We start from the raw sequence: 27,857 nt of genomic DNA, 5'->3' as shown, positions 1-27,857 counted from the left end.
ACTCCCCCCTGGATGGGATACAGTCCATTGGAGGGTTTTCCCCAGCATTAGGTTCGCCGGTACCCATTTATACACGGGGGTAGAGAGAGGCACTGTGAGAATAAAGTGTCTTGCCCAAGAACACAACGCAATGTCCACGGTCAGGGCCTGAACCTGGACCACTTGATCCAGAGACGAGTGCACTAACCATGAGGCTACCATGCCTCCCACCCTTTAGGTGGCTGAATTTGCTCTCCGTTAAAATTACTTTATAAATTATAAATAATTATTTATTACATAATTGAAAATAGTTTTCAACAGAGTGCAACAACAAAAACCAAGAGGAACACTGCTTTTATTAGGAGCATTTTCTTTCTTATTAAGTCCACTGAAATACTGACTACCATAATGTAGCACATAAAAGGTAAGAGGAGACATTCTAGCCAGCAGTCTCCTACTGATACAGATTTTACAATTTTTGCTGAGTTATAAATAACAATCTTTAAAGCAGCAGGACATACACGTAGTAGAAGTACAGCATGATAACTACCATTTTAAGAACTGAATGGAAATTCAAAAGGTATAAGCTGGAACAGTTAGGACAGCTTTTACTTCGAATAAACATTGCCAGATTTGTATTTTATGAATAGAGACAGATTAAAACATTCAACTTTTGTGTTCCTTAATGATGGTTCTAGGAGTTTCATTTAATTGTAGTCCTAATATTAAGACTGATTGCGATACTCTACACGTATATGTTCATGTATATGAACATGGTATAGAACTGCTAATTTTAAGCTTCTGTTATATAATTTCTGTATTTCAGTGTAAAGCTATAAGTTCATTTCTCGAGTTAAGTTTTGACACGCATAGCAAGTTCAGATGGATTTCAATTGTCAACATTCTTGACTTTAAGAAACATATATGGATAAATTTCTAAAGTGTTTCCAACTCTGTAATTATACATGCAGCCTGGAGAGCCATTTTATATGCTTGCACCCAATGTATTTTGTAAAGAGTGAGTTTCAAAAGTTCAAGTGTCAGCTGACTTAAGTCTTGAAAACATCTTATTCTTTTTGTAAGCAGGAGAATTCCACATCCATCTGTAATTCTCAGATTAATTCCATGAAGTTTAAATGGTGATTTGTGTTGTTAAAGCCAGTTTCTACTAAGTCTTTTGATATTATTTTTGACGGCTAATAAACCTGTATAGCATCAGTAATGTTGTGTTAATAGTAACATCTGCTTACTGTCACTTGCATATCATACTGTAGTTGTTATTGCAGTGTTCATCTGGGTTATATGCACATGTACAATAGTACAACTTGCCTAACCTGCAATACACAATGAATGTAACAGTGACACATTTTAAAAGGGTATAAATGATTATATGCAGAAAAAATCTTGTATTTCTTTAATTTGCTTTCCTTTCTATTCTCTCCCCCCTGCTGCCCCAATAAAAATAAGCTACCTACCTAACTAAGGTGTCCAAGTGATATTTCTTGCTTTTCTGGAAAGGGTTAAGAAAGAAAATGCTAGCTATAATGCCGTGCTCTCTCTAAAGAAACACTGGAGTTAAAATAATTCTTTTAACCTAGAAAAAAGGTATTGTCATGTACAGCATCTGTAAATTTTGGTAGAGTTACATGTAATTTTGAATCTCTATGAAGACTAGGAATTTAGGGACATTAATAGCACAGTAAATTCAAACCATTCTTTGTTTCTGCAAATAAATTTTCTGACTGTTTTGCTGTGTGATTTAAATAGTTGCTTGATACATTTAGACACATGTATTTCTTTGGTATGTAAAGTTTCCAAATTCAGCTAAATTATATATTAATAATGATCTCATATGATAAATACAGGGAAATATTCAAACAGCTTTCATGAAAATGTAAATAGGTTTATGATCACTGTAGTAAGACTCCAGGGTACCTGCTAATTGTACACATTGTAATACATTGGTATATACATGATCTATCTGTGTACTGTAGTCAGTAGTAAACTGGTTAATCAACTGAGTGTATCCTTTGTCTGTTATAAGATATTTTTCAGAGCCATTTGTTCTGAATTTGCCTGCATTAGATCAGTATTGAAATCCCCAAGCAGTACATTCGGAGTTTTAGATTCTGTGAATACTAAGTCATGAAGATGAGTAAGAGGATCAATCAACTGTGAAATTGTAACTAGTTTTCGATCGATAGATACCAATGACATTAATATTTGGAATTGGTTGGCTCAACACCATTACAGTGATTTCCAAATTATTAATTAAAAGTTATATCTGTATGGAATTTTAGTACAATTCAAATCATTCTTAATGTACAAAGCAGTTCCATAGCAAGTTCTTATGTTAGACTGATTAAAGTCATTTCTGTAAAGAGTTAATTTACTAAGCTGATATTATCATCTCTATCTAACAAGCAAAGTTTTGATCCAACAAAAATGTTGTCATCAGCTTCTTGAATGTTGTAATCACTTTGTACATCATCTAGGTGGAGGTGGAGAGATCTAACATTCTGAAACAAGACTGTTTTTGTTTGGGGTGAATCGTCAGTCCGTAATACTGCTTAAGGTACAAGGCTTACTTGTGTTCTTAGTCTGCTCATTTCACTTTTAGCTTTCTCACTAACCTTTAGTTTGTTTTCATTCAAATTAAAAATATGCATTGCAGAGCTGTTTCGTACATGGCTCAAGCCAACATAATGTATGTGCTCTCTTCTGGATACTGGAAAATCAACAACTACCTCATTTAATGTGTCGCCTTGACAACGGTGAATAGTCTTGGAAGCAGCAGGTCTAAGTGGAAATTGGCACCGGAGAATTTGGACCTCACTTTTTTTGTTGGCTCAAAATTGTCTTGTTACTTCCAATACTGGTGTCCAATTTCTATTTATAGTTGGCTTGTATAAATGTGCATTTTCTCTAAGCTGGTTTCTGCCTATGTCAGGATGTGGAAATGACACCCAAATAATAATTGGTCTGGTATAATTTCAACTCTGTAGTCTCTGTGTTCTGTGACACACTCTGCACCATTGGTGAGTCCGTCAGTCACATCAATGTAGTTGTCAGTCATATTTTGTTGCAGTTACTACTGACATGAGCAAATATAAACCCATTGTCTTTGTTGGATCATCTGGGATTTTGTTTTTCATTTGTTTCTTGAGATCATCAGAGATGTCCCCGATTACAATGTCCAAAGCCTTAGTCTGAGCTTTATCAGCTTTAGAGAGGGCATACAATGCATTGTTGTGAGCATGTACGGATGCATGTTTAGTAAATAAATGTGCCATGTTCATATTGTAATTATCTTGTCCAGGCCTTACATTCAGAAGTCTTTGTTTCAAAATGGTTATATCATCTTCAGAGTGCTTTTTACTTTACATAATAATAATAGTAATAATAATAATAATAAAAAAAAAATCTTCAGAGTGCTTTCACTCTCTCAAACGATCGAGTAGCTGAGCAAATTCTTTGTCATCTCTTTGTCTCATTATCTCTGTCAATTCAACGAGGGTGAAGTACTCTGTCCAAATTTTTGTTGCAAATTCATTACAGCCAGATTGGGAATTTTCAAAGATCCACTTATCAAAAACTTGCTTAACCTGGAAAAGATCTCCAGCAGTTACCAAGCTTATTCCACCAAATGGTTCATTAGTTCCAATAATTTGTTGTAATCTTTAAGTCAAAAAGTTGAACATGCCACTTTCAACCATAGAAATCTTATCAATGAAAATCACCCTGTTTGTTTAGTTTTGCTCTAATGGTATTCAGTCTATCACTGTCCAGTGCAAAATGCTCAAAACCTCTATTGGCAGGTATCTTAAAAGCAGCATGTAGTGTATTGCCTTTAATGCTGAATGCTGCTTTACTAGTTGGGGCAGTCTTGACATTTTTCACATCATCTGGATTTTCTCCAGTGATACTATTTAGAAATCTGATAAGACATGATAAAAAACTGTCTTTGTTTTTCATTCAAAGAGCGGTCGACCCTGCACCAGAGCTACTTTCCGAACGAAATAATCCCCCTCGTATAAAAGGCGTAGTAAAAAAATACGACACAACAAGGAGGCTCACCTTAGGTTCCAGATGATACAGAATTCATGGCCCATTGCATTGTTTCCTCCTCCAGGTGACATTTTAAAAGACTTTTTGTCCTCGGTCGTGACATGACATCGTCGCTTTTTAACATCGTAGCTTTAAAGATTTCGAAACGAGCATCGTAGCTTTCAGGATTTCAATGTCCGTTGCCGAGGCTAGTGTTCCTTAGCTTGATAATTTTCCATTTTACCACTCCACGAAGGTCTCCTCAAAATGCCGCACAAAAATGGTATAGTATGTCCTTCTAGTCTTTCCATGTGTATTTGTCGCAGCTACTGCTGATTAGCTTAAGAACTTTCCATTTTAAAACTCCACGGATTGAACCAAAACCCATCTTCGTGCCGTCTTAACCGCCATGTATAAACTCCGTGTTATAGGACAAAATTTCGCCTTTCTTGTCCCCCCTAAAACAAGCCAAACAAACAGTACGAAGTGTCTGGGACAAAAATTATACTTAGCAGGGGAGGGATAGGTGAAAACTATTTAATCCAGTTTTAATGAATAAATTAATCACAATGGACTGAGTGAGTGAGTGAACGCCATCCGACTGCCTTATAAGCTCATGGATGTCTAACATCCATGAGCAAAAAGGTAACCGAGACCGCCTTACTCGCAGCGTACTTTTGACCAACTTTGGGCCGATTTCCAGGAATTTGGAGGATATTTTCCAGTTTCGGGGACTCTGAACTAAATACTGATGGCCTTGGTTTTCAGTGAAATGGGCAGAGGAAAAATATTTGAGCGCTCGATTTCGAGCTTTTAGGCCGAAATATAGCTTCACTTATTTTAAGACTAAAAGGGTAGCCGAGACCGCGTTATGCGCAGCGTAATTTTGAACAACTGCGGGTCGATTTCCAGGAGCTTGGAGGAGATTTTCCAGTCCCGGGGACTCTAAACTAACTCATAATGGCCTTGGTTTTGTGTGAAATAAGCGGAGGAAAATATTTGAACGTTCTTTTTCGAGCTTCTAGGCCGAAATATAGCCCCGAAATATAGCCGAAACCGCCTTACGCGCAGCGTAATTTTGAACAACTTTGTGTAGATTTCCAGGAACTTGAGGGATATTTTCCAGTCTCGGGGACTCTAAACTAACTCGTGATAACCTTGGTTTTAGGTTAAATTGGCAGAGGAAAAATGTTTGAACGCTCGGTTTCTAGCTTCTAGGCCAAAATATAGCTCGCCCTACGCGCATCGTAATTTTGGCTAACTTTGGCTCGATTTGCCAGAACTTAGGGATATTTTCCAGTGGGAGGGACTCTAAACTAATTCGTGATGGCCTTGGTTTTAAGTGAAATGGACAGAGGAGAAATATTTGAACGCTCGGTTTCCAGCTTCTACGCCGAAATATAGCCCCACTTCATTTTAAGACTAAAAAAGTAGCCGAGACCGCCTTACGCGCATCGACGGTAATTTTGACCAACTTTGGCTAAATTTGTCGGAACGTCAGGGATATTTTCCCGTCCCAGGGACTGTAAACGAGCTGGTGATGGCCTTGGTTTTCAGTGAAATGGCCAGAGGAAAAATATTCGAACGCTCGGTTTCGAGCTTCTAGGGCGAGATATAGCCTCACTTCATTTTAAGACTGATAGAGTAGCCGAGACTGCCTTGCGCGCATCTTGATTTTGACCAACTTTGGCTCGATTTTGCGGAACTTCGGGGATATTTTCCAGTCCCAGGGACTCTAAAGTAGCTAGTGATGGCCTTGGTTTTCAGTAGAATGGACAGAGGAAAAATATTTGAACGCTCGATCTCGAGCTTCTAGGTTGAAATTTAGCCCCAGGTCACCTTATTTTAATCCTGTTTGAGTAGCCGAGACCGCCTTACGGGCATAGGGATGTTGACCAACTTTGACTCGATTTGCCGGAACTTGGGGGATATTTTCTAGTCACATGGACTCTAAACTTAACTTGTGATGGCCTGGGTTTTAGTGAAATGGACAGAGGAAAAATATTTAAACGCTCGGTTTCGAGGTTCTAGGCCGAAAGATAGCTCCACGTCACTTCATTTAAGGACTGATTGAGTAGCCGAGACCGCCTTATGAGCATCGTGATTTTGACCAATTTTGGCTCGATTTCCTGGAACTTTTCGGATATTTTCCAGTCCCAGGGACTCTAAACTAATTCGTGATGGCCTGGGTTTTTAGTGAAATGGACAGAGAAAAATATTTGAACGCTCGGTTTCGAGCTTGTAGGCCAAAATATAGCCCCACTTTATTTTAAGACTGATAGAGTAGCTGAGACCGCCTTACGTGCATTGTGATTTTGATCACCTTTGGCTCGATTATTTTCCAGTCCCAGAGACTTCAAACTAACTTGTGATGGCCTTGATTTTCAGTGAAATGGACAGAGGAAAAATATTTGAACGTTTGGTTTTGAGCTTCTAGGCCGAATTATAGCCCCACTTCATTTTAAGACTGAAAGAATAGCCGAGACCGCCTTACGCGCATCGTGATTTTGACCAATTTTGGCTCGATATGCCGGAACTTTCATGATATTTTCCAGTCCCGGGGACTCTAAACTTCATCGTGATAGCCTTGGTTTTCAGTGACATGGATGGAGGTAAAACTATCGCACGCCCGCTTTGGAGCTAATTTCTAGCGCCAAAATAGCCCCACTTAATTTTAAGAGTGAAAAAGGTAGCGAAGACCGACTTACACGCATCGTGATTTTGACCAACTTTGGCTCGATTTCCCGGAGCTTGGGGGATATTGTCCGGTCCCAGGGACTCTATACTAACTTCTGATGGCCTTGGGTTGCAGTGAAATGGACAAGGAAAAACAATTGAACGCTCGGTTGAGCAACTATGGGTTGATATCCAGAACTTGGATCATATTTCCCAGTACCCGGGACTCTAAACTGGCACGTGATGGCCTTGGTTTGCAGGGAAATCGTCAGGGGAAAAATTATTGCACGCTCGGTTTCGAGCTTACAGATTTGTGCTCGGTAAAAGGAGTGCCTACTACTTGACTCACCTTTCACGAGTTAATGTTCGCTTTATCACTATGGTAACGAAGGAAGTAAGGTACTGAAGCACCCGTTTCTTAAAATACGTATTTGTAATTTGCGAAATGGAGCACTTGTGATCTTTCGGCTATAACTCGCTGTTAAAAAATATCACTGCATCCAGTTGTATGTACGAAGTGTTAAATAATCTGAAGCAATAAGTGTTATATAGTACAGTCTTGGAAGGACTCGGTTCTCGAAATACAGATCTTCGAATTTACGAATTTCGGAGTTCCGCTGTTTTATTCCTTTTTAGGTTTTCGTACAGAGGAATTTTACTGTTTTGATACTTGATGCGTTTATTTCGGTATAGATTTGTTTCTTTCGTTTTGTATCGTTGTGTAAAATAAAGTAAGCCCTACAAGGGCTTGTATTTACATCAAATTGTCTAATGGAGGAGTGTGCTTGTAGGTTCGTGCGGAAAATTTTCCTTTCCCCGAATGAAAGGAATCTGTCGTATCGACAAACTTAGATAATGGTAACATGATGTTGTGAAATATCTGTGAGTCGTATTTATATGCAATTGTGGAATGGATAATTTCGCTTGTCATATCTTGCATGAAATTCTCGATGGGACGAAAGTTTCGAATTGGTCGTTTCGAGAAACTTCTATTGGGGTACGCAATGTCATGAAATATTTTTAAGTCGATGTTATGACATGCGATTCTCGAATGGAGAACTCTGCTTGTGTTATTTGCCTTTCGTGTAATGTAACGAGTTGATAACATCAAAAACCTTCTGCTTGCGTTATTTGACACCCAACAACTGTTACCCAAACTTTAATGTTTACAAAGCAAAATCTATTGGCTTTTGTTTGCAGACCAGCTGTTTGTTGAAAACGAAGACAAATCTTTATATATAAATTTTTTGTTGTTAAAATTGTTTACAAGCCATTACCCAACGCATAATTATGGTTTGTTTCGTGGGTTAAGCGGAAATAACTTGCTCGTTACTTGAATTAATTTTTTCGCGGCTGTCAGAAATCGAACTAGCCAACGTCGCTAATGAAAATAGCACATTGTCAGAAAATATTTTAACCCATGTTTTAGTTCTTTAATAAACTATGCTCCCAGCTTATATAGTATATGGAGCAAAGGAGGGAGTATAATGCTGATAAACATCCAGTGCTGTTCGTGTCGAATAACGACAATGCATCTAGAGATAGGCGAGACGCGAATTCTGTTTACATTATTTAAAGTCAGCCGTATTTAGTTGATAGACTCGCTGTTGTTAAAATTCAAAGATTTACCAAATGGAAGTTCTATTCAAATTTTATTTCGTGCCAGATACTAGTTAATTTCTAGAGATATTTTTATTTTTGATGAAGGTCGGTAGCTTGATCTTGAGGATATTGTCAAATTTTCATCTGCCGCCAACCTGCGGGGGTAAGTATGATGAAATTTGAACACTACATCAGAATTAAAGACTGACAGTGAATTTTTTGCGTTTCCTGCTGTGAAATTCCTTAAAATTTGGCAGATTGGTGACAAATATTAAGTTTAACAATAATTTTCTGTTTTCTTTAAAATTGTTTACAAGCCATTCTCAGTGTGTAATTATGTTTTGTTTCGTGGGTTAAGCGTAAATAACTAGCTCTCTACTTGAATTCATTTCTTCACTGCTGTCAGTTATCGAACGGAGTAACTTCTTAAAAGTAGCACATTGCCAAAAAATATTCTAACCCATTTTTTAAGTTTGTCAGTAAAGGAGGCTCCAAGCTTATAGAGTATATGGAGTGAGGGGGCGATAACGCTGCTAAACATCCAGTGCTGTTCGTTTCAAATAACAACAGTGCATATGCAAATAATGGTGACGCAAATTCTGTTTACATTATTTTTATTCAGCCGTATGCAGTTTATAGACTCACTGTTCCTAAAAATCAAAGAAGACGTACTAAATTGAAGTTTCTATGTAATTTGTATTTCATACCAGATACTTTTCAATGTGTAGCTATATTTTGTTTGGTGACTTACCTCTTTAACTCGTTCTTGAGGATAAGTAATTTCCATCCTAAGATAAACACATGTCACAAGAAGTTGAAAAACAGAAAGCGCAAAAAAATTGAAAATGCTTTTTCCTAGCTATTCCTAATATCTGACAGTGCTTTCAGCCTTTGAAACCGTCCTCAGCATCAATTTTCCCTGCAAATAAGACGATAAATTTTCTCAAAAGTGGACAGGATAAAATGTACCACTAAGGTAAGCATTTCGGTTGAAAAAGATCAGGAAAGGATGTGAATTTAAGAAATCGGGCTTTCTAGGGCTTTCTAGGGCTTTCTAGGGCTTTCTAGGGCTTTCTAGGGCTTTCTAGGGCTTTCTAGGGCTTTCTAGGGCTTTCTAGGGCTTTCTAGGGCTTTCTAGGGCTTTCTAGGGCTTTCTAGGGCTTTCTAGGGCTTTCTAGGGCTTTCTAGGGCTTTCTAGGGCTTTCTAGGGCTTTCTAGGGCTTTCTAGGGCTTTCTAGGGCTTTCTAGGGCTTTCTAGGGCTTTCTAGGGCTTTCTAGGGCTTTCTAGGGCTTTCTAGGGCTTTCTAGGGCTTTCTAGGGCTTTCTAGGGCTTTCTAGGGCTTTCTAGGGCTTTCTAGGGTTAGGGTTAGGGTTAGGGTTAGGGTTAGGGTTAGGGTTTAGGGTTAGGGTTAGGGTTAGGGTTTAGGGTTAGGGTTTAATCTTGATGGGACCAATTAAGAATGAAAACCAACATTTGTTCACCCCAGTCTGAAATTCAGACTTTGAAAAAATTTACCCCTCCTTATTTCTGCAACAGCAAACTTTTTTCTGACATCTGAGCAATTTACATTTCATTCTGTTGAATGTAAACAAGTCGAGGACATTATAAATGCAATGCCTTCTAATAAGGCTCCTGGGATTGATAAAGTGCCAACTCGAGTCATTAAAGACTGCCTGCCGATTATACTCCCTTTTGTTACATCAATCATCAATGCTTCTCTTTCATCTTCAACATTCCCAGGGATCTGGAAAACAGCCGAAATCACACCTATTCCCAAACAAGGCAATCACGAACTTCCTAACAATAATAGACCAATTTCGCTACTACCTGTGTTGTCAAAGGTCTGTGAAAGAGTCGCTTATAATCAGTTTGTCACCTATTTGACAACAAAGAAGAGGCTGACGACAAAACAAAATGGAAGCAAAAAATGGCACTCTACTGAAACATCATTACTTCGCACGACTGATGCATTTCTTAAAGGAATAGATAAAAAGAAATTAACCGCCTGTGTTCTCCTAGATATGAGCAAAGCGTTTGATAGTGTCGACCACCAAATACTGTTACGAAAACTACAAGATGTTGGCACCTCAACTAGTGTGCTACAATGGTTTAACAGCTATCTCACAAATAGATATCAAGTTGTACGAATTCACTCCACTGTTTCCAATCCAATACCAATTGAATATGGAGTACCTCAGGGTAGCATCCTGGGCCCCTTATTATCTAGTATATATGTTAATGATCTACCGGAAGCTCCACAGAATTGCTCTACTGAATGCTATGTAGATGATACAAAATTGTTTGTTTCTTTTCATTCACAAGACACCCAATGGATTGTTGAGGAGATGAACGAAGACCTCCTCGGTGTGCGCAACTGGTGTTTCAGAAATCGGCTATTACTAAATCCAGACAAGACGAAATTAATTGTTTTCGGGAGCCGACAGATGACTTCGAAGCTCCATGATTTTCGTTTGTCTTTGTTGGGAAAAGACATCTCCCCAAGACAATCAGCCAAAGATCTCGGCGTGATTTTGGATTCGAACTTGACATTTGATGATCATATTAAGACCACAGTATCGGAATGTATCGCACGCCTCGCGCAAATTAGCCGTGTCAAACACTGTCTTGACAGAACGTCGTTGTTAACCGTGATAAATGCCTTGGTTTTCAGTAAGTTGTACTACTTCTCGAATGTCTGGGCAAATACCACAGAGAAAAATATAAGGAAATTACAGGCTGTGCAGAACTACGCATGTCGAATCGTTAGTGGCGCGAGAAAGTACGATCATGTAACTCCCCACTTAAAAAGTTTGTCTTGGTTACCCGTTACGGACCAACTATACTACCGCCAAGCTACCATGGCTTTTAAATGCATTTCTGGACACGCCCCCAAATATCTGACGTCACAATTCATTACCCGCGAACAAGTTACCAAGCGTACAACTAGGAGTGGCCAAAAGCTTGATATACCTTTTTTTAAAACAGCCTCAGGACAAAGAACATTTTATTACAGAACTATTGGACTTTGGAACAATCTAGACCCCTTTTTAAAATCAAGCTGTTCAGTTCAAGTTTTTAAACGTATCTTAAAGAATAAGCTTTTCAACAATTTTGTAAATACTCCCTAAACTTCATTTATTTTTAGTATTTTTCGTGACTACAAAGTTTAGATAATGTTGTAAATGTTTTTTTTAAATTTGATTAATTTTGATTGTGTAGTTATAATAATAATAGACTTGTATAGCGCTAGAACTAGACAAACATACTCAAAAGCGCTTTACATTAAGTTAAAATAAATGAATAAATGGAAATCACTAAACTTTAAAACTATTACAACAACTATGCTAAACTTTAAAACTATTTCCACAAGTCAAAAGCTTTCTTAAAAAGAAATGTTTTCAGTTGCTTTATTAGTAACTTAGTAATTTAAGTAATAATTACTTAAATTACTAAGTTTTACTAGGCTTTTCAGTTTTACTAGGCTTACTAGGCTTTTCAGGAACAATTATTGTTCCTGAAAAGCCCCATTGGGGAGGTAACAATAAAGTAAAGAAAAAAAAGAAACTCACCAACAGCAGAAAATCTCCGCTTCCTTCCTTGGTGAGGTGCGGTCGGAAGTCTTTCACATACATACGCAGAATCTGGCAAAGTTCGTGGTCGTTCTGAGGAGAGAGTGAGTGAGTTCCTAATTAGTAATGCTAACCCTTTGCCAGGCTTCGGTTTCCATTCACACCATGACAAACCACAACCTAGAGGACAATGAGTGGTCCTTAAACGTACAAGTTTACATCGAACTAAAACCATTTGGATCCCCTTTTCGCTTTGTTTATTTCTCTCAAAAAAAGTAAAAAAAATTAAATATAACAGGGAAAACCAGAAATCTAACCTCCAACGCCAATTCATCCCTGCCTGAAAACCGCCTGGTTTTGTAATTATGAAAGTGCAAGATGACTCCATCGTCCTTCATCACCACAGCGTTTCGATCTTTAAAGCGAGCCTGATCAAAGTCGTAACCATTGCCAAGGACTTCCAGCGTTCGGATTTCCAGGCCTCGGGATGGCGGGATGAAAACATACAGGCTCACCATTACCAGGTCACAACATTCTCTGGCCTTCACTTTCATCGGACCAGCAAGCTCAAAGCGTTCCCGTTGTGTCGCTACTGTTTTCACAACCTGGTCCCTGAGGAAATAAGGCAGAGAAAATGTCATTACCGTCAAATTAGCTGCCACCAGCTATGACTTTTGTCCATCTCCGAATGAGCACCCCCCTCCCCTCCCCTCCTGCATTTTGTGGACGAGTAATTAGAGTAAAATAAATTCCCTTTCTCTTGCCTGGTGTATAAAAAGTGATCAAAGAGAAACAAACACAAATCAGACTCACCAAGGAAGCCAGCGATTTTGCGCTTCAAAGTCCTCCTTGCTGGATGGACGGTCGAGGTCGCCCTCTTTTTGGAGCAGGGTGGCTTGAACTCTCAACTGCTTTATGATCGCCACATTATTGAAGTTGGGCGCATCTTCGCGATGCAGAAATTTGATCGGGTACAAGATCGAACTTATGTGATTGGAGACTGTCGCTGAACTGCAACACCGCTTTTCCTGGGGAGAAACAATCGATTGAAGCAGCGGATGAATTTTGCGAACTTTGCATTTCAATTCGATTCAATCATAAAAGCATACGGCCTGGATAATTATATTGTCGCACCACATTCCTGGTTTTGACATTTGCTGTGTGTAATGTTGGCAAGTATGATCCACCATACTCTGAACATAATGTTCTGGACTCAATTTCAGCCACGTGAATTTGCAAGTGCAAATCTGCAGTTTTATAAAGCTGATGTGACTTATAAAACAATCACCACTCTTGTTATCAATACCATTTTGTTTATTTATTTATTCATTAAACTTTTTTTTTCTCGGAGAAATAAGCTCTACAGCTACCCTTGTAAATTCGAGGTGAAATAAAGGTGATGCGTTTATGTACGTAAAAGCCAAAGATCAAAGACACAAGTAAATTCAATTTGAAAACAACAAGTGATATAAAAATACGAAATATTACAGTGACGAAATATTACACCACACGACAAAAAACAAGCCAATTATTTTGAGATCAATCGTATTTCAACTGTGTTAAATTAGTGGCCGCTTAATTCTTTTCTCGGCAGTTCAGTAGCAGCTGTAAGCTTGTGTCGTGGGAACAATTAACAGCGAGGGAGTCGCTTTAAATTGTCGTAAAGAAAACGACTTCGAACGCAGTTTGGAACAAATAAGCAGAAGAGAATTTGTCAAAGACTACAACCTAGATAGACAATCCATACATTGACAAGGACTCACCCACTAAGACAAGATCTGAAAGCATTTTCCCGTCTGATTTAGCCAAAACAACTTTTATAATGGCGGCCACACGTCTGTTGTGGAATTACGATCGAACCCAGACCCCAGCAACTCAAGCCCAACTCGCCCTCGCGGGACACACGCCCTTTTACGCGGGATATTTTGACTTACGCAACAAGAGAACCTGCAAGTTAATTTTTCGCCGAAAACGAAAACACCCACCTTCAGAAATTCCACGTAGCCTTCGATGAACGTTACTCGCAGGAACACTTCTGGGCTCAATTCTCGTGTATCCATCACACTCTGCGCGTATCCCAGAAAACCTAACATAGAGAGGGGACAATGTTATACGCATTCGTTTTTGGTCTTCTTTTGATTTTTCTGTTTCGACTTTTTTTTTTTACGATCGCTAAATCGAACGACTACAAAGAACGCAAAAACCGTCCTTGCGTAGGTAAAACTGACTAGAGATTAAAGACGAAAAATGCGTAATATCGGCCAAGACAACACAAAAGAAATTTTTCGCACCTCCCGTTTGAAAAACCGCTCGCGTCTTCCCTTTTTCCATCACACTCTGCGCGCATCCCAGAGAAGACAATGTTTTACGCATTCGTTTTTGGTCTTTTTTTGATTTTTTTGTTTCGTCTTTTTTTTACAATCGCTAAATCGAACGACTACAAAGAACGGAAAAACCGTCCTTGCGTAGGTAAAACTGACTAGAGATTAAAGACGAAAAATGCGTAATACCGGCCAAGACAACACAAAAGAAATTTTTCGCACCTCTGGTTTGAAGAACCGCTCCCGCTCGCGTCTTCCCTTTTTCCCACGCTTGTTTGAACTAATATTTGAATTAATCTAGAAAGCATTGGCCAAAACACGCTTTAAGAACGAAGCATTTACAGCCGCGTATACCTTTTACCGCAATCAAACGCGCGCGTGCGGCCTCTGTGAGCGAACTGAGTAAAAGACATACAACAACATATACATACCAAGTACTCTTTCTTGGGCTTTGTCGTAAGTCGAAGGGCAAAGCGGGGCCTTCTGCCTTTCCAGATTTACTCTCTGCGTGAAGTATGTCTTTACCGACGCCAAGAAAGCGCGCATCCTTGCATTGAGATCACGGATATTTAGCGCATAAGGACTCCTCTTTCCTCCAACTGGCAAGGGAAATGTAGCATGCATGTTTCCACCACCACCGAAGGCTTCTGTCTCCCCTCTGCTGCCGAAGTTCTGCTGGTGCTGTTCTTCCAATTCATTCTCGTCTAGCTGATCTCCATCTGTGGGATGAAATCGCTCTGAACCGAATTTTGGGGCTTCATCGTTAGAATCGCTTACTTCAGAGTCTGAAGCACACCTGTCCATCAACGCGTCGTCTTCTAGGGTTGCAAAGGGCGGCGCTTGCTCGATGGCCCGTTTTGTCATAGGGGGTTGTGTTTCGGTCCATGCCTCGCCATCAGAGGTACTACTAGAACTGGATTCGTAGGAAAGCAAAGAATCCATTGCACGTATTTCACCTATCGACACGACAGGACGCAAAACCACGCGCTAAAAATGCTTGTCTCTATGACACTCGAGGTTTAAATACCCCACGAGTAGACCAATCAGAGTTCAGGGCGATCTTGGGCGAGGGAGACCGGGAATGAATTGGATGACGTCACTAGAAAACTATAAATCTATTAGAGATCAATAACATTTTGAACCAACATCTTGTTCCAGATTGGACTCACGTGACTAGAGTTCACGCGGAGGATATTGCAATATGTTGGTATTCTTTATAAAGCTTAAATCACAATAATCGCACTTCTTTTTTTCTGTTTAAGTATTTCTTCATGGTCTCTATTTAGTGGAATTAAATATCATTTTATTTTTTGCACGCAGGTGAAGAATTTCTCACATGAATTAATAAACGGAAGTCGACGAATCATTCTGGGTTTCGATCTCGATTTAAAGCGCTTCATATCAACTTCTTACCTCTCCACTGCATGCTTCACAAATACCGGCTTTAGCATTAAGTAGTAGTTGCGCTGTCAATTCCTTTTTTAGGAGTCGAGCGGCGATTTTCGACTTAAGATTTCCAACTCGTGACGAACGACGCTGTTTAGCTTGGTTGACTTTAAACCGCGGACGAACTGGGGGCAAGAGTTATCGTGATTGGTCGCTCTGGAGTATTTCAAACCAAGAAACCTACCGGAGGCGTTATTTTCAAAAACGCAGGCTCTGAAGCAAGTTATGATATGGTCGATTTGTTAACTGTTATTTTCAAGGTGAGTTTACTCTTTCAGTATGAGATTAGGGTTACAATGGTTTATATCACTGGGTCGGCTGGGTGAGTTAAATTATTTAAGTTTACATCTTGTTCTTTGTTATTTTTATCAGAATAAACTCGAACTGATCAAATTATGCCTACTGGTTTTAACGGTGATGAAAACCCTGGTAAGTTGAACACTGATGAAATATTACATGATAAAATATTAAATGATAAAATTGATTTTCATGCTGTGAAACCTTATTTTCTTCTGTTTTACATGTGTCAAAATCTTTTGAAGGACAAAGGTGTAACACAACAGACACTTTTGTGATGTAAATCAGTGGCCCTGTATATATTATGTGGTTTAGCCTGCAAATGAATAACTAATATTGAATAACAATGTTTTTTTTTCTTTATAACCAATCAAACACACATTTTGAGGACAATTTATTCACGGGTATATTTAAACATAATTTCTTGAAAATGATATCCACAGAGGGGGGCGTGGTTACTCTAGAAGGTTTTACATGGGGTCTGCTCTTAGGGTTTAGAGACAAGACACACAAGAAACAAATGCCTTGATGCTTTCTATGTATTTTTATTGATGTATTTATTTTTGGTGGCTTTGAGGAAGATAAAATTGATTTTCATGCTGTTAAACCTCATTTTCTTCTAGATGACAAAGATGACAGGGATTCAGGAACTGAGCCTCCATCAGGTAAGGCAAATGTTTTTTAAAAATAGCAAAGCACCTGTATTGTGTATGGATGTCCTTTTGCAGCTCTTTGAGAATCCACGGCATGAGAAATAAGGAACAATATCAAATGTTTTGCCGATTGTTTGATAAAAATCAATGAAATGTTAAATTGTCTGACTTGACAAGAGTCCAACTTGTAAGACACAAGTCCAAAATACAAGTTGCACACATTTTGAGGACAATTTAATCACAGGTATATTTAAACATAATTTCTTGAAAATGATATCCACAGAGGGGGAGTGGGTACTCTAGCAGGTTTTACACGGGGTTTGCTCTTAGGGTTTAGAGACAAGACACACAAGAGAAACAAATGCCTTGATGCTCTCTATTTCTTTTTATTGAGTATTCATTTTTGGTGGCTTTGAGGAAGGTAAAATTGATTTTCATGCTGTTAAACCTCATTTTCTTCTAGATGACAAAGATGAGGGGGATTCAGGAACTGAGCCTCCATCAGGTAAGGCAAATGTTTTTTAAAAAATAGCAAAGCACCTGTGTTGAGTATGGATTTCCTTTTGCAGCTCTTTGAGAATCCACAGCATGAGAAACAAGGAACAATATGACATGTTTTGCCGATTGTTTGATAAAAATCAATGAAATGTTAAATTGTCTGACTTGACAAGAGTCCAACTTGTAAGACACAAGTCCAAAATACAAGTCGCACACATTTTGAGGGCAATTTATTCACGGGTATATGTAAACATAATTTCTTGAAAATGATATCCACAGAAGGGGTGCAGTTACTCTAGAAGGTTTTACACGGGATCTGCCCTTAAGCTTTAGAGACCAGACACACAAGAAACAAATGCCTTGATGCTTTCTATGTATTTTTATTGATGTATTCATTTTTGGTGGCTTTGAGGAAGATAAAATTGATTTTCATGCTGTTAAACCTCATTTTCTTCTAGATGACAAAGATGAGGGGGATTCAGGAGCTGAGCCTCCATCAGGTAAGGCAAATGTTTTTAAAAAATAACAAAGCACCTGTGTTGTGTATGGATTTCCTTTTGCAGCTCTTTGAGAATCCACAGCATGAGAAACAAGGAACAATATGACATGTTTTGCTGATTGTTTGATAAAAATCAATGAAATGTTAAATTGTCTGACTTGACAAGAGTCCAACTTGTAAGACACAAGTCCAAAATACAAGTCGCACACATTTTGAGGACAATTTATTCACGGGTATATGTAAACATAATTTCTTGAAAATGACATCCACAGAAGGGGTGCAGTTACTCTAGAAGGTTTTACACCGAATCTGCCCTTAAGGTTTAGAGACAAGACACACAAGAAACAAATGCCTTGATGCTTTCTATGTATTTTTATTGATGTATTCATTTTTGGTGGCTTTGAGGAAGATAAAATTGATTTTCATGCTGTTAAACCTCATTTTCTTCTAGATGACAAAGATGTGGAGGCTTCAGGAACTGAGCTTCTATCAGGTAAGGCAAGTGTTTTTAAAAAATAGCAAAGCAAGGAGGCCGGAGCAAGTAATTATCTTCCAAGCAAGGCAGCTGTTTTAAAAAAATAGTTGAACTTGTGTTGTGTTGCAATGATGCAATACATTTTCTTGCTCAGAAATTACAACACAGTTAACATATTATGTTAAAACTGTGAAACCTCATTTTCTTGTAGCCAAGCCTGGTAATGCTTTGGAAAACCAGCCTCCTTCAGGTAAGGCAAATGTTTAAAAAGGTAGTTGCACCTGTGTTGGGTATTTTATTTCTCAGTGTTGAAACTCAACTAACATGATATAAATCACCAAGTGAACCTTAATTGCTTTTCTTAGAGCTTATGATTTAAGGCGTTTCTGAACTTGACGTCCCACTTTCATCCACTGTTTAATTGCCTCATGATTTATTTGCAGATCTCCAGAAATTACAAGCTCAAAATCAAGGTACAATATCAAATGTTTTGCTTGTTGTTTGATATACATGAAACAACAGACAACAAAATTTTGAACACAGTTAACATATTGCATTAAGCTAATTTGGAAAATCATTTTTTTTTTTTCATGATTTTTTGCAGACATCCAGAAATTACAAGCTCAAAATCAAGGTACAATATCAAATGTTTTACATGTTGCTTGATATACATGAAACAACAGACAACAAAATTTTGAACACAGTTAACATATTGCATTAAGCTAATTTGGAAAATCATTTTTTTTTGGTTTCAGAGCTATCTGCAAAACTGAAAAGATCCACTGGTAAGCTTGAATTCTTAAGCAGTGATTGTCACGAAAATCACGAAATGGCCAAGGGAAATATCTGTTGTCACCATAAACAAAACTGAAAGTTTAGTACCCTACATCAAAAAGAAACTTGCTGTTGTGAAGTTGACAACATGTTCCCTTTAGCAAACCTTTTTCAAACCATTTTATAAGATGGGAACGAAACCCTTCTTTCGTTCTTGTGATAAATGTAGGTGGTCTTGATTGTGTATTATCAATTAAATTTTTTAAACGGTGATTTAAGATTAGTGACATTTTCAACTAACTCAATATCCTTTAAAGCCATTTTTTCCGTGAAATCATGAAAGTCAATTCTCAAGAAATTGGCCTTTTCTTTGTTTTTAAACAATACAAACATAGAAATAATATAAACATATGAATAATTACTCTGATTACTTGTGAAATCTCTACTTGATTTAAGAGGACTTATTTGAAAAGCCAGCCTGAATTCCTAGCTCCTCCAACCAGGCTAATATTTCAGCCCGAGCTAAATACACGAAATTCTCACACGTATGTACCTAATTTCTTTTTCAGCCCACTGCTGGTATTGCAAAAGGAAAGGACACATTCGTACTGAGTGTAACTTCCTCAAGGCTAAAAGAACAACAACCAGTGAGAGCCCTGAATACATTTCAAGGGGGAGGGGAAGGGGACGGGGCCGTGGATGGAAAAGAGGGTCGGGCAGAGGGCGGGGCAGGGGGAGTGGGCAGAAAATGTTTATCAATGTGGGCGGTACCTCAGTAAGCCTTTACTTTTAGTTTTGGGGATTGGGTTTTGTTGAAGGTAATCTTGGCTAAAAGAACTGGTCTCTTAAACTGACAGCTAATCCAGCTAAGGGTTCATAAAGTTTCTTGCTCTGACAATCTTAGTACCTGGTCTTGATAGTAAATTGTGATGTCATTCTGCAATCACAGCTGTCCAAAAAGGCAATTTTTCCTTCAGTCGCAATGTCTACTGAAAACAATAAGATGCACCGTTACATCTCAAAATTTAGCTTATGTTTTATTGTAGAAACACTAGAGCACAAGTTATTCCAAGCAGTCAAAAAATTAACCCCTTCATGAAGTCAACAGACCTTAAAATTGGGAAAAAACCTGTTTTTTTAGCTAAGATTTGCTTCAACTTGGGAGGGACTTCTATAATAACATCCCACTGCTGGTATTGCAAAAGGAGAGGACACATTCGTGCTGAGTGTAACTTCTTCAAAGCTAAAAGAACCCCAGGCAGTGAGAGCCCTCAATACATTTCAAGGGGGAGGGGAAGAGGACGGGGCAAGGGGAGTGGGCAGAGAATGTTTATCAATGTGGGCGGTACCTCGGTAAGCCTTTACTTTTAGTTTTGGGGATTGGGTTTTGTTGAAGGTAATCTTGGCTAAAAAAACTGGTCTCTTAAACTGACAGCTAATCCAGCTAAGGGTTCATAAAGTTTCTTGCTCTGACAATCTTAGTACCTGGTCTTGATAGTAAATTGTGATGTCATTCTGCAATCACAGCTGTCCAAAAAGGCAATTTTTCCTTCAGTCACAATGTCTACTGAAAACAATAAGATGCACTGTTACATCTCAAAATTTAGCTTATGTTTTATTGTAGAAACACTAGAGCACAAGTTATTCCAAGCAGTCAAAAAATTAACCCCTTCATGAAGTCAACAGACCTTAAAATTGGGAAAAAACCTGTTTTTTTAGCTAAGATTTGCTTCAACTTGGGAGGGACTTCCATAATAACATCCCACTGCTGGTATTGCAAAAGGAGAGGACACATTCGTGCTGAGTGTAACTTCTTCAAAGCTAAAAGAACCCCAGGCAGTGAGAGCCCTCAATACATTTCAAGGGGGAGGGGAAGAGGACGGGGCAAGGGGAGTGGGCAGAGAATGTTTATCAATGTGGGCGGTACCTCGGTAAGCCTTTACTTTTAGTTTTGGGGATTGGGTTTTGTTGAAGATAATCTTGGCTAAAAGAACTGGTCTCTTAAACTGACAGCTGGTTTGGTTACATGTTAATACTCCAGCTAAGGGTTCATAAAGTTTTTTGCTCTGACAATCTTAGTACCTGGTCTTGATAGTAAATTGTGATGTCATTCTGCAATCACAGCTGTCCAAAAAGGCAATTTTTCCTTCAGTCACAATGTCTACTGAAAACAATAAGATGCACCGTTACATCTCAAAATTTAGCTTATGTTTTATTGTAGAAACACTAGAGCACAAGTTATTCCAAGCAGTCAAAAAATTAACCCCTTCATGAAGTCAACAGACCTTAAAATTGGGAAAAAACCTGTTTTTTTAGCTAAGATTTGCTTCAACTTGGGAGGGACTTCCATAATAACATCCCACTGCTGGTATTGCAAAAGGAGAGGACACATTCGTGCTGAGTGTAACTTCTTCAAAGCTAAAAGAACCCCAGGCAGTGAGAGCCCTCAATACATTTCAAGGGGGAGGGGAAGAGGACGGGGCAAGGGGAGTGGGCAGAGAATGTTTATCAATGTGGGCGGTACCTCGGTAAGCCTTTACTTTTAGTTTTGGGGATTGGGTTTTGTTGAAGATAATCTTGGCTAAAAGAACTGGTCTCTTAAACTGACAGCTGGTTTGGTTACATGTTAATACTCCAGCTAAGGGTTCATAAAGTTTTTTGCTCTGACAATCTTAGTACCTGGTCTTGATAGTAAATTGTGATGTCATTCTGCAATCACAGCTGTCCAAAAAGGCAATTTTTCCTTCAGTCACAATGTCTACTGAAAACAATAAGATGCACCGTTACATCTCAAAATTTAGCTTATGTTTTATTGTAGAAACACTAGAGCACAAGTTATTCCAAGCAGTCAAAATATTAACCCCTTCATGAAGTCAACAGACCTTAAAATTGGGAAAAAACCTGTTTTTTAGCTAAGATTTGCTTCAACTTGGGAGGAAGGGACTTCCAAAATAACATCCCACTGCTGGTATTGCAAAAGGAGAGGACACATTCGTGCTGAGTGTAACTTCCTCAAAGCTGAAAGAACAATGCAGAGTAAATCTTATAAATATATGTTTGATGTCACTTTATGGTACCTATAGTTTTGAGAATAGCTTTTGCAGAAACAACCATGTATTCGCTGTGTTACACTGTAAATCTGCACAGAATTAAAGCGTGAGTGTGTAGGTTTGGCGAAACTGTGACAGTCCCCCCCGGTTTTGCTGGGTGGTTCTGAGTAATAGTAATAATAAATAGTAATAATAAAATAATAAATGAACACAAAAATATGCCAGTAATTAAAAATAAACGTATAAATAATGATAACTCCAATAATAGTGAAAATAATAGTACAAGACAAGTTTCTTGCTCTCACAATCTACAACACTACAGTCAATCTCACACTACAGCATCAAGTGTGTTGAGCCAGCAAAAGACAAACAGTGTTATGATTTAAGTCATAATGTCTTTTAGCTAAGATTTGCTTCAAGTATCTGCGTGCCTTACACTTTTCCGTATCTTTTTTCCCACCAGTCATGTTGTCAAGGAAGCATTGGTTACGATATGGTTTCTCGCTTATTTTTAACAGAAGATTTCCTTTATTCTGATTTGATTTCAATCTTGTATGAGAAGAAGTTGATTTAGATATGATCTCCTTTTTCTAAAGATTATTTTTTATCTGTATAGACTTCCTTATGGCTGGAGTGACTGTTTTCTTCATCGGTTGCTATCGACAATCGATATGGATCAAATTGTTAATTAAGCAAATTGTTCATGGATTCAATGAATATTTCGTTAACAGTGCACCTCACCTTGCTCAGAAAATAACAGCTAACACCAACTGATCATTCAAATACCACTTGAAGGGAAATTACATGGATTTAGTGCTCTTGTCACCTGACTGCCAACAAGACCGAAATCAAGAAGGAATTAGAAATAACGACTGCGATCGATAACAAAGAATTTGCCAGTGATTAGCCATCTGATCGAAGAATATTGTCATCTGCGTCTACACTTTTAAGTCGGCAAACGACTATCATAAGTCATCACACCAACTATCAAAATTAAAAGATAAATAATAAATAGTAATAATAAAATAATAAATGAACACAAAAATATGCCAGTAATTAAAAATAAACATATAAATAATGATAACTCCAATAATAGTGAAAATAATAGTACAAGACAAGTTTCTTGCTCTCACAATCTACAACACTACAGTCAATCTCACACTACAGCATCAAGTGTGTTGAGCCAGCAAAAGACAAACAGGGTTATGATTTAAGTCATAATGTCTTTTAGCTAAGATTTGCTTCAACCTGGGAGGAAGGAATCCACTAAGCATGCTTTGATTGAACTGGTTGACAAAACAAAAGACATCAAATGCAAGCTAGTGTTTTTTTTGGCTAAAATTGAAATCTGTTTTCGACTCGTCCCTTATTTTTTTTCAAATTATTCCGCCCGAGTCTGTTATCAACTTAGCACTCTCTTGCATGGCTGGCAGAGAGGAGATAGTTCGTAGGTAATGTGAGAGGGATGGCGACATGCTTGCACCCCTCTGGGCCCTGAGGTGATTGGCTTGGGGGGAGGGGGGGTCACTTTGGATTCTCAGAAAAATAGTTTTTAATTTGTGGTGCGGACATTACGTTATGTCCGCAACTTTGAGACCTTTTTCAGTAATTTACATTACTTTTAAGTGAGATTTATGCTGGAGTTTTGGATTGATTGATATCAAAATTATTTTAGTAAAAAAAAAACAAAAAACCTGGCCTGGTAGGTTTTCTCTGCTCAGAAATTAAGAGGGTTTAAGTGTTGTGGACATTAAACATTTTCATCAGCACTGCCACTAATAATAATAATAATAATAATAATAATAATAATAGTAATAATAATAATAATAATAATAATAATACTTTATTCAAATACAGAATACAAAGAGTATTTGAAAAGGAGGACCATGAGGTTATCCCTATCTAGGTCCCCTAACTAAAATTACAATCTAAAATTTAAGCAATGAAACGAACCTTTCTCATCTCAGAGAATCAAGCAAAGAGGCATGTACTGGCTTACAAGCAGTGTCAATTACCTAAGTTTTATCACAAAAGTACTGTATCAAGCGTGTTCATGCAGCCAGCAAAATACAAACAGCGTAATGATTCAAGTCATAATGTCTGTAAGACACTCGAGAACCTTCTCAAATTAATTGCCCAAAGGTATCGGGAGCATCGTGGACTCGCAACGCAGAATCACCCTTAGACTGAACTTCTGCGTGCCTTACACTTTTCCGTATCTTTTTTCCCACCAGTCATGTTGTCAAGGAAGCATTGGTTACGATATGGTTTCTTGCTTATTTTTAACAGAAGATTTCCTTTATTCTGATTTGATTTCAATCTTGTATGAGAAGAAGTTGATTTAGATATGATCTCCTTTTTCTAAAGATTATTTTTTATCTGTATAGACTTCCTTATGGCTGGAGTGACTGTTTTCTTCATCGGTTGCTATCGACAATCGATATGGATCAAATTGTTAATTAAGCAAATTGTTCATGGATTCAATGAATATTTCGTTAACAGTGCACCTCACCTTGCTCAGAAAATAACAGCTAACACCAACTGATCATTCAAATACCACTTGAAGGGAAATTACATGGATTTAGTGCTCTTGTCACCTGACTGCCAACAAGACGGAAATCAAGAAGGAATTAGAAATAACGACTGCGATCGATAACAAAGAATTTGCCAGTGATTAGCCATCTGATCGAAGAATATTGTCATCTGCGTCTACACTTTTAAGTCGGCAAACGACTATCATAAGTCATCACACCAACTATCAAAATTAAAAGATAAATAATAAATAGTAATAATAAAATAATAAATGAACACAAAAATATGCCAGTAATTAAAACTAAACGTATAAATAATGATAACTCCAATAATAGTGAAAATAATAGTACAAGACAAGTTTCTTGCTCTCACAATCTACAACACTACAGTCAATCTCACACTACAGCATCAAGTGTGTTGAGCCAGCAAAAGACAAACAGTGTTATGATTTAAGTCATAATGTCTTTTAGCTAAGATTTGCTTCAAGTATCTGCGTGCCTTACACTTTTCCGTATCTTTTTTCCCACCAGTCATGTTGTCAAGGAAGCATTGGTTACGATATGGTTTCTCGCTTATTTTTAACAGAAGATTTCCTTTATTCTGATTTGATTTCAATCTTGTATGAGAAGAAGTTGATTTAGATATGATCTCCTTTTTCTAAAGATTATTTTTTATCTGTATAGACTTCCTTATGGCTGGAGTGACTGTTTTCTTCATCGGTTGCTATCGACAATCGATATGGATCAAATTGTTAATTAAGCAAATTGTTCATGGATTCAATGAATATTTCGTTAACAGTGCACCTCACCTTGCTCAGAAAATAACAGCTAACACCAACTGATCATTCAAATACCACTTGAAGGGAAATTACATGGATTTAGTGCTCTTGTCACCTGACTGCCAACAAGACCGAAATCAAGAAGGAATTAGAAATAACGACTGCGATCGATAACAAAGAATTTGCCAGTGATTAGCCATCTGATCGAAGAATATTGTCATCTGCGTCTACACTTTTAAGTCGGCAAACGACTATCATAAGTCATCACACCAACTATCAAAATTAAAAGATAAATAATAAATAGTAATAATAAAATAATAAATGAACACAAAAATATGCCAGTAATTAAAAATAAACATATAAATAATGATAACTCCAATAATAGTGAAAATAATAGTACAAGACAAAGCATCAGTTTTAAAGCAGTTGATAGATACCACAGCTTACTAAGTGATGAAAAAAAAAATACCCAGTGTAAATGACTGATTTTAAAAACTTATTTCTCGATCGAGTTACTCTCGTGGAAAATCGTCATGGTTATGATTAATTGTAAACATCCTTCATCCGAAACATGTAAATTCAAAGGTTGTGTCCCCTCTTTTTTTACTGTTTGATTCCACGTAAATTTGGCAAGATTAACTGGTGACAAGCAAAAAATTATACGCCCTGACATGTCTCAAATCAGGGCTGACTTTCGACGCTGCTTAGTTTCATTTTTTTCCGGCGATCGAGACAGTACAAACTTAGAAAGCACTGTTTACCTGAGCAGAAAAATCCTCAAAAGTGAACTTGCCGCCATTGGGATCAGGATCGCGTGCCTTGCAGTCAGCGGTAGGTCACGACAACCTCACGTAAGGCCTACCGAAAAGTCTCCCCGTCCTCAGATGAATGTCCCGAGAAATGTAATTATTACCCTCACTACGATTATTACGATCATTATTACAGGTGAATTTATGAAATTTCATATATTTGAGCTTCCCCTTCAATGTGTAATACAACAATATTATTAGATTCGGTGTTTGTGATATCCAGAACAATCAAGATCTCGGTATCCGCATATCACAAAAGACCTCGTCCAATGGCAATTATTGTTCACCATTATTATCGTGAGGATGATGGTGCCAGCAGAGAGAATTTACATTTTGACGGTCCAAGTCCACAGACCTGATTTCTCGTTCTTCCATAACTCGATAGAAACATGGCACACGTTTTCAGTTTCTTAAAAAGGCCATCTTCGATACATCAACATTCTTACATGGCATTCTTACATGGTTCTCAGGACAAACTTCTCAAATGTTCTGTATTCTTTTTGGGATCGGGAGAGGAAAGCAACTCAAAAATAAAAATTTTGCAATTTTGACCTGAAAACCTCAGAGCCATGTTAGAATATCGATACATTGAACGCGGCCTATCGGAACTTTAGTAAAAGAGGTACTTGTCGCTACCGTATGGCAAAGACAATAGAGGCGCACACAGAATTTACTGTAAGGCAAACCACCAACATGATTTAATCAAGTCCTTCGGGAGTGAGAACTAACTTGATTACATGGTACTTTAAAATATTCTGATAAAAGTATACAACTCCTGAAAAAGGCATCAAACCAGGGTGTGTAGTCTGCGATTTAATCCCGACGAAATTCAATTCCGACTCTAAAAGCGAACTGGTTGGAAAATTCTTAAATTATGGCAACACTGGAAACATGACTGAGAAAGTCCCTCCATTTGTCATCACGTTGGAGGAGCCAGCGTTGCTGAAAATATTGTCAATTAGCTAGCCTTTCATGATGGCTTCAAGTCCTTTTGGAGTGAGAAGTAACTTGATTCAAAGTACTTTAAAATGTTCTAATAAAAGTATAAAACTCCTCCCACCAGGGGCCGGCATTATTGAAAATATTGTCAATTAGCTAGTCTTTCATGATGGCTTTGTGGATCTGCCGTCTCGACGTCTGAAGTCGATAAACTCCCGGGCGATTTTTGGCTGCTTGGACTGACACCGGAGTCAGACTACCAACGCTTTCATACCACTGTTGGCCGTCGAGTTCCAGTTTGTACATGTTTGCTGATACGGCTTTGTACCAAAGCAAACTGACCTCTCCATTTTCCTGCACACAATGAACTTGGGCAAGGAGAATTTTCGGGGCATTCACAGTGCTGGTGTCTTCTACACAAGCCACAAAATCTCCCGGCTGGAACTGACAAGGCTCGACTGGTTGTGCGGCCACGACTCCCTCTTCCTGGCTTCCCTCTGCAAAGTCCCTGGCCAGGTCGACAGCAAGCCGCTTTCTCTCATTGCAAGTACGTCGGTCATAAGTCTGCTGTGCTTGTCTGGTTGAATGTCTCAGTGCGGCAGCCAGCGAGGATTTAAGCGCGTCGGTACAGTTGCTATGAGAAACAAACAAAGAAACAAACAATTATTTTTCAGACAGGAGTCCACCGTAAAAAAAATTCGGCAACACGCAAAAGTTTTAATATTTTGTCGATCCCAAAGAGAGGATTTGATACAGTAAAAACCAGTGTGTAAGAACCTAGGGATTTAAGAACCTTCAGGCAGGAATTTGCTTTTTTAATACCCCAAAATATAAGACCCTGTTTAGCCAAACAAATTCCAACAGGTTCTTACATGTGGGGTTTGACTAGTTAATTTGAATATTTTTTTCACC

General features: G+C 38.2%; 2 protein-coding genes and 3 long non-coding RNA genes across 6 annotated transcripts in view; all 5 read right to left on the bottom strand.

The window, feature by feature from the left end:
- Window positions 1-1,046: 1,046 nt before the first annotated feature.
- On the bottom strand, window positions 1,047-4,222 carry LOC149101554 (uncharacterized). Of its 2 annotated transcripts, none has more exons than XR_016202860.1 (2): window positions 4,057-4,222; window positions 1,047-1,313 (listed from the first exon to the last, which is right to left on the bottom strand). It is a non-coding gene; the product is annotated as an uncharacterized LOC149101554 (long non-coding RNA). The 2 variants fall into 2 exon arrangements; XR_016202858.1 differs by lacking the exon at window positions 4,057-4,222 and adding an exon at window positions 1,455-2,083.
- Window positions 4,223-8,337: 4,115 nt separating this feature from the next.
- LOC149101553 (uncharacterized) lies at window positions 8,338-9,218 on the bottom strand. Its single transcript, XR_016202830.1, has 2 exons — window positions 9,056-9,218; window positions 8,338-8,459 (listed from the first exon to the last, which is right to left on the bottom strand). It is a non-coding gene; the product is annotated as an uncharacterized LOC149101553 (long non-coding RNA).
- Window positions 9,219-11,256: 2,038 nt separating this feature from the next.
- Window positions 11,257-17,567, bottom strand: LOC149101552 (uncharacterized). The gene is made up of 4 exons (XM_089275695.1): window positions 13,860-17,567; window positions 12,688-12,902; window positions 12,192-12,486; window positions 11,257-11,967 (listed from the first exon to the last, which is right to left on the bottom strand). The coding sequence occupies exons 1-4, from the start codon at window positions 13,965-13,967 to the stop codon at window positions 11,755-11,757; spliced, it is 831 nt and encodes a 276-aa protein (XP_089131821.1). The 5' UTR covers window positions 13,968-17,567; the 3' UTR covers window positions 11,257-11,754.
- A 374-nt stretch (window positions 17,568-17,941) lies between these two features.
- Window positions 17,942-21,916, bottom strand: LOC149101551 (uncharacterized). Its single transcript, XR_016202843.1, has 2 exons — window positions 20,323-21,916; window positions 17,942-19,826 (listed from the first exon to the last, which is right to left on the bottom strand). It is a non-coding gene; the product is annotated as an uncharacterized LOC149101551 (long non-coding RNA).
- A 4,759-nt stretch (window positions 21,917-26,675) lies between these two features.
- Window positions 26,676-27,857, bottom strand: part of LOC149101550 (uncharacterized) — a 3,532-nt gene continuing 2,350 nt past the window's right edge. The window contains exon 2 of the mRNA XM_089275729.1: window positions 26,676-27,579. Within this exon, the coding sequence (XP_089131855.1) occupies window positions 27,102-27,579 (478 nt within the window). The 3' untranslated portion in view covers window positions 26,676-27,101. The remainder of the gene's footprint in view (window positions 27,580-27,857) is intronic.

The sequence above is a fragment of the Orbicella faveolata genome, unplaced genomic scaffold (assembly GCF_042242905.1).
Source record: "Orbicella faveolata isolate gen_17 unplaced genomic scaffold, um_ofav_v1 contig_37, whole genome shotgun sequence".
Classification (NCBI taxonomy): domain Eukaryota; kingdom Metazoa; phylum Cnidaria; class Anthozoa; order Scleractinia; family Merulinidae; genus Orbicella; species Orbicella faveolata.
This window is presented reverse-complemented; position numbering and strand designations above follow the sequence as displayed.

What these genes read in the sequence shown, in the direction of transcription:
- LOC149101552 (XM_089275695.1), bottom strand. Translation starts at nt 13,967, where the DNA reads ATGTTAGGTTTTCTGGGATACGCGCAGAGTGTGATGGATACACGAGAA. An exon ending in GCTACGTGGAATTTCTGAAG is followed by an intron (nt 12,903 to 13,859) that starts GTGGGTGTTTTC and finishes GTTTCTCCCCAG; the next exon opens with GAAAAGCGGTGTTGCAGTTC. An exon ending in CAAAATCGCTGGCTTCCTTG is followed by an intron (nt 12,487 to 12,687) that starts GTGAGTCTGATT and finishes TTATTTCCTCAG; the next exon opens with GGACCAGGTTGTGAAAACAG.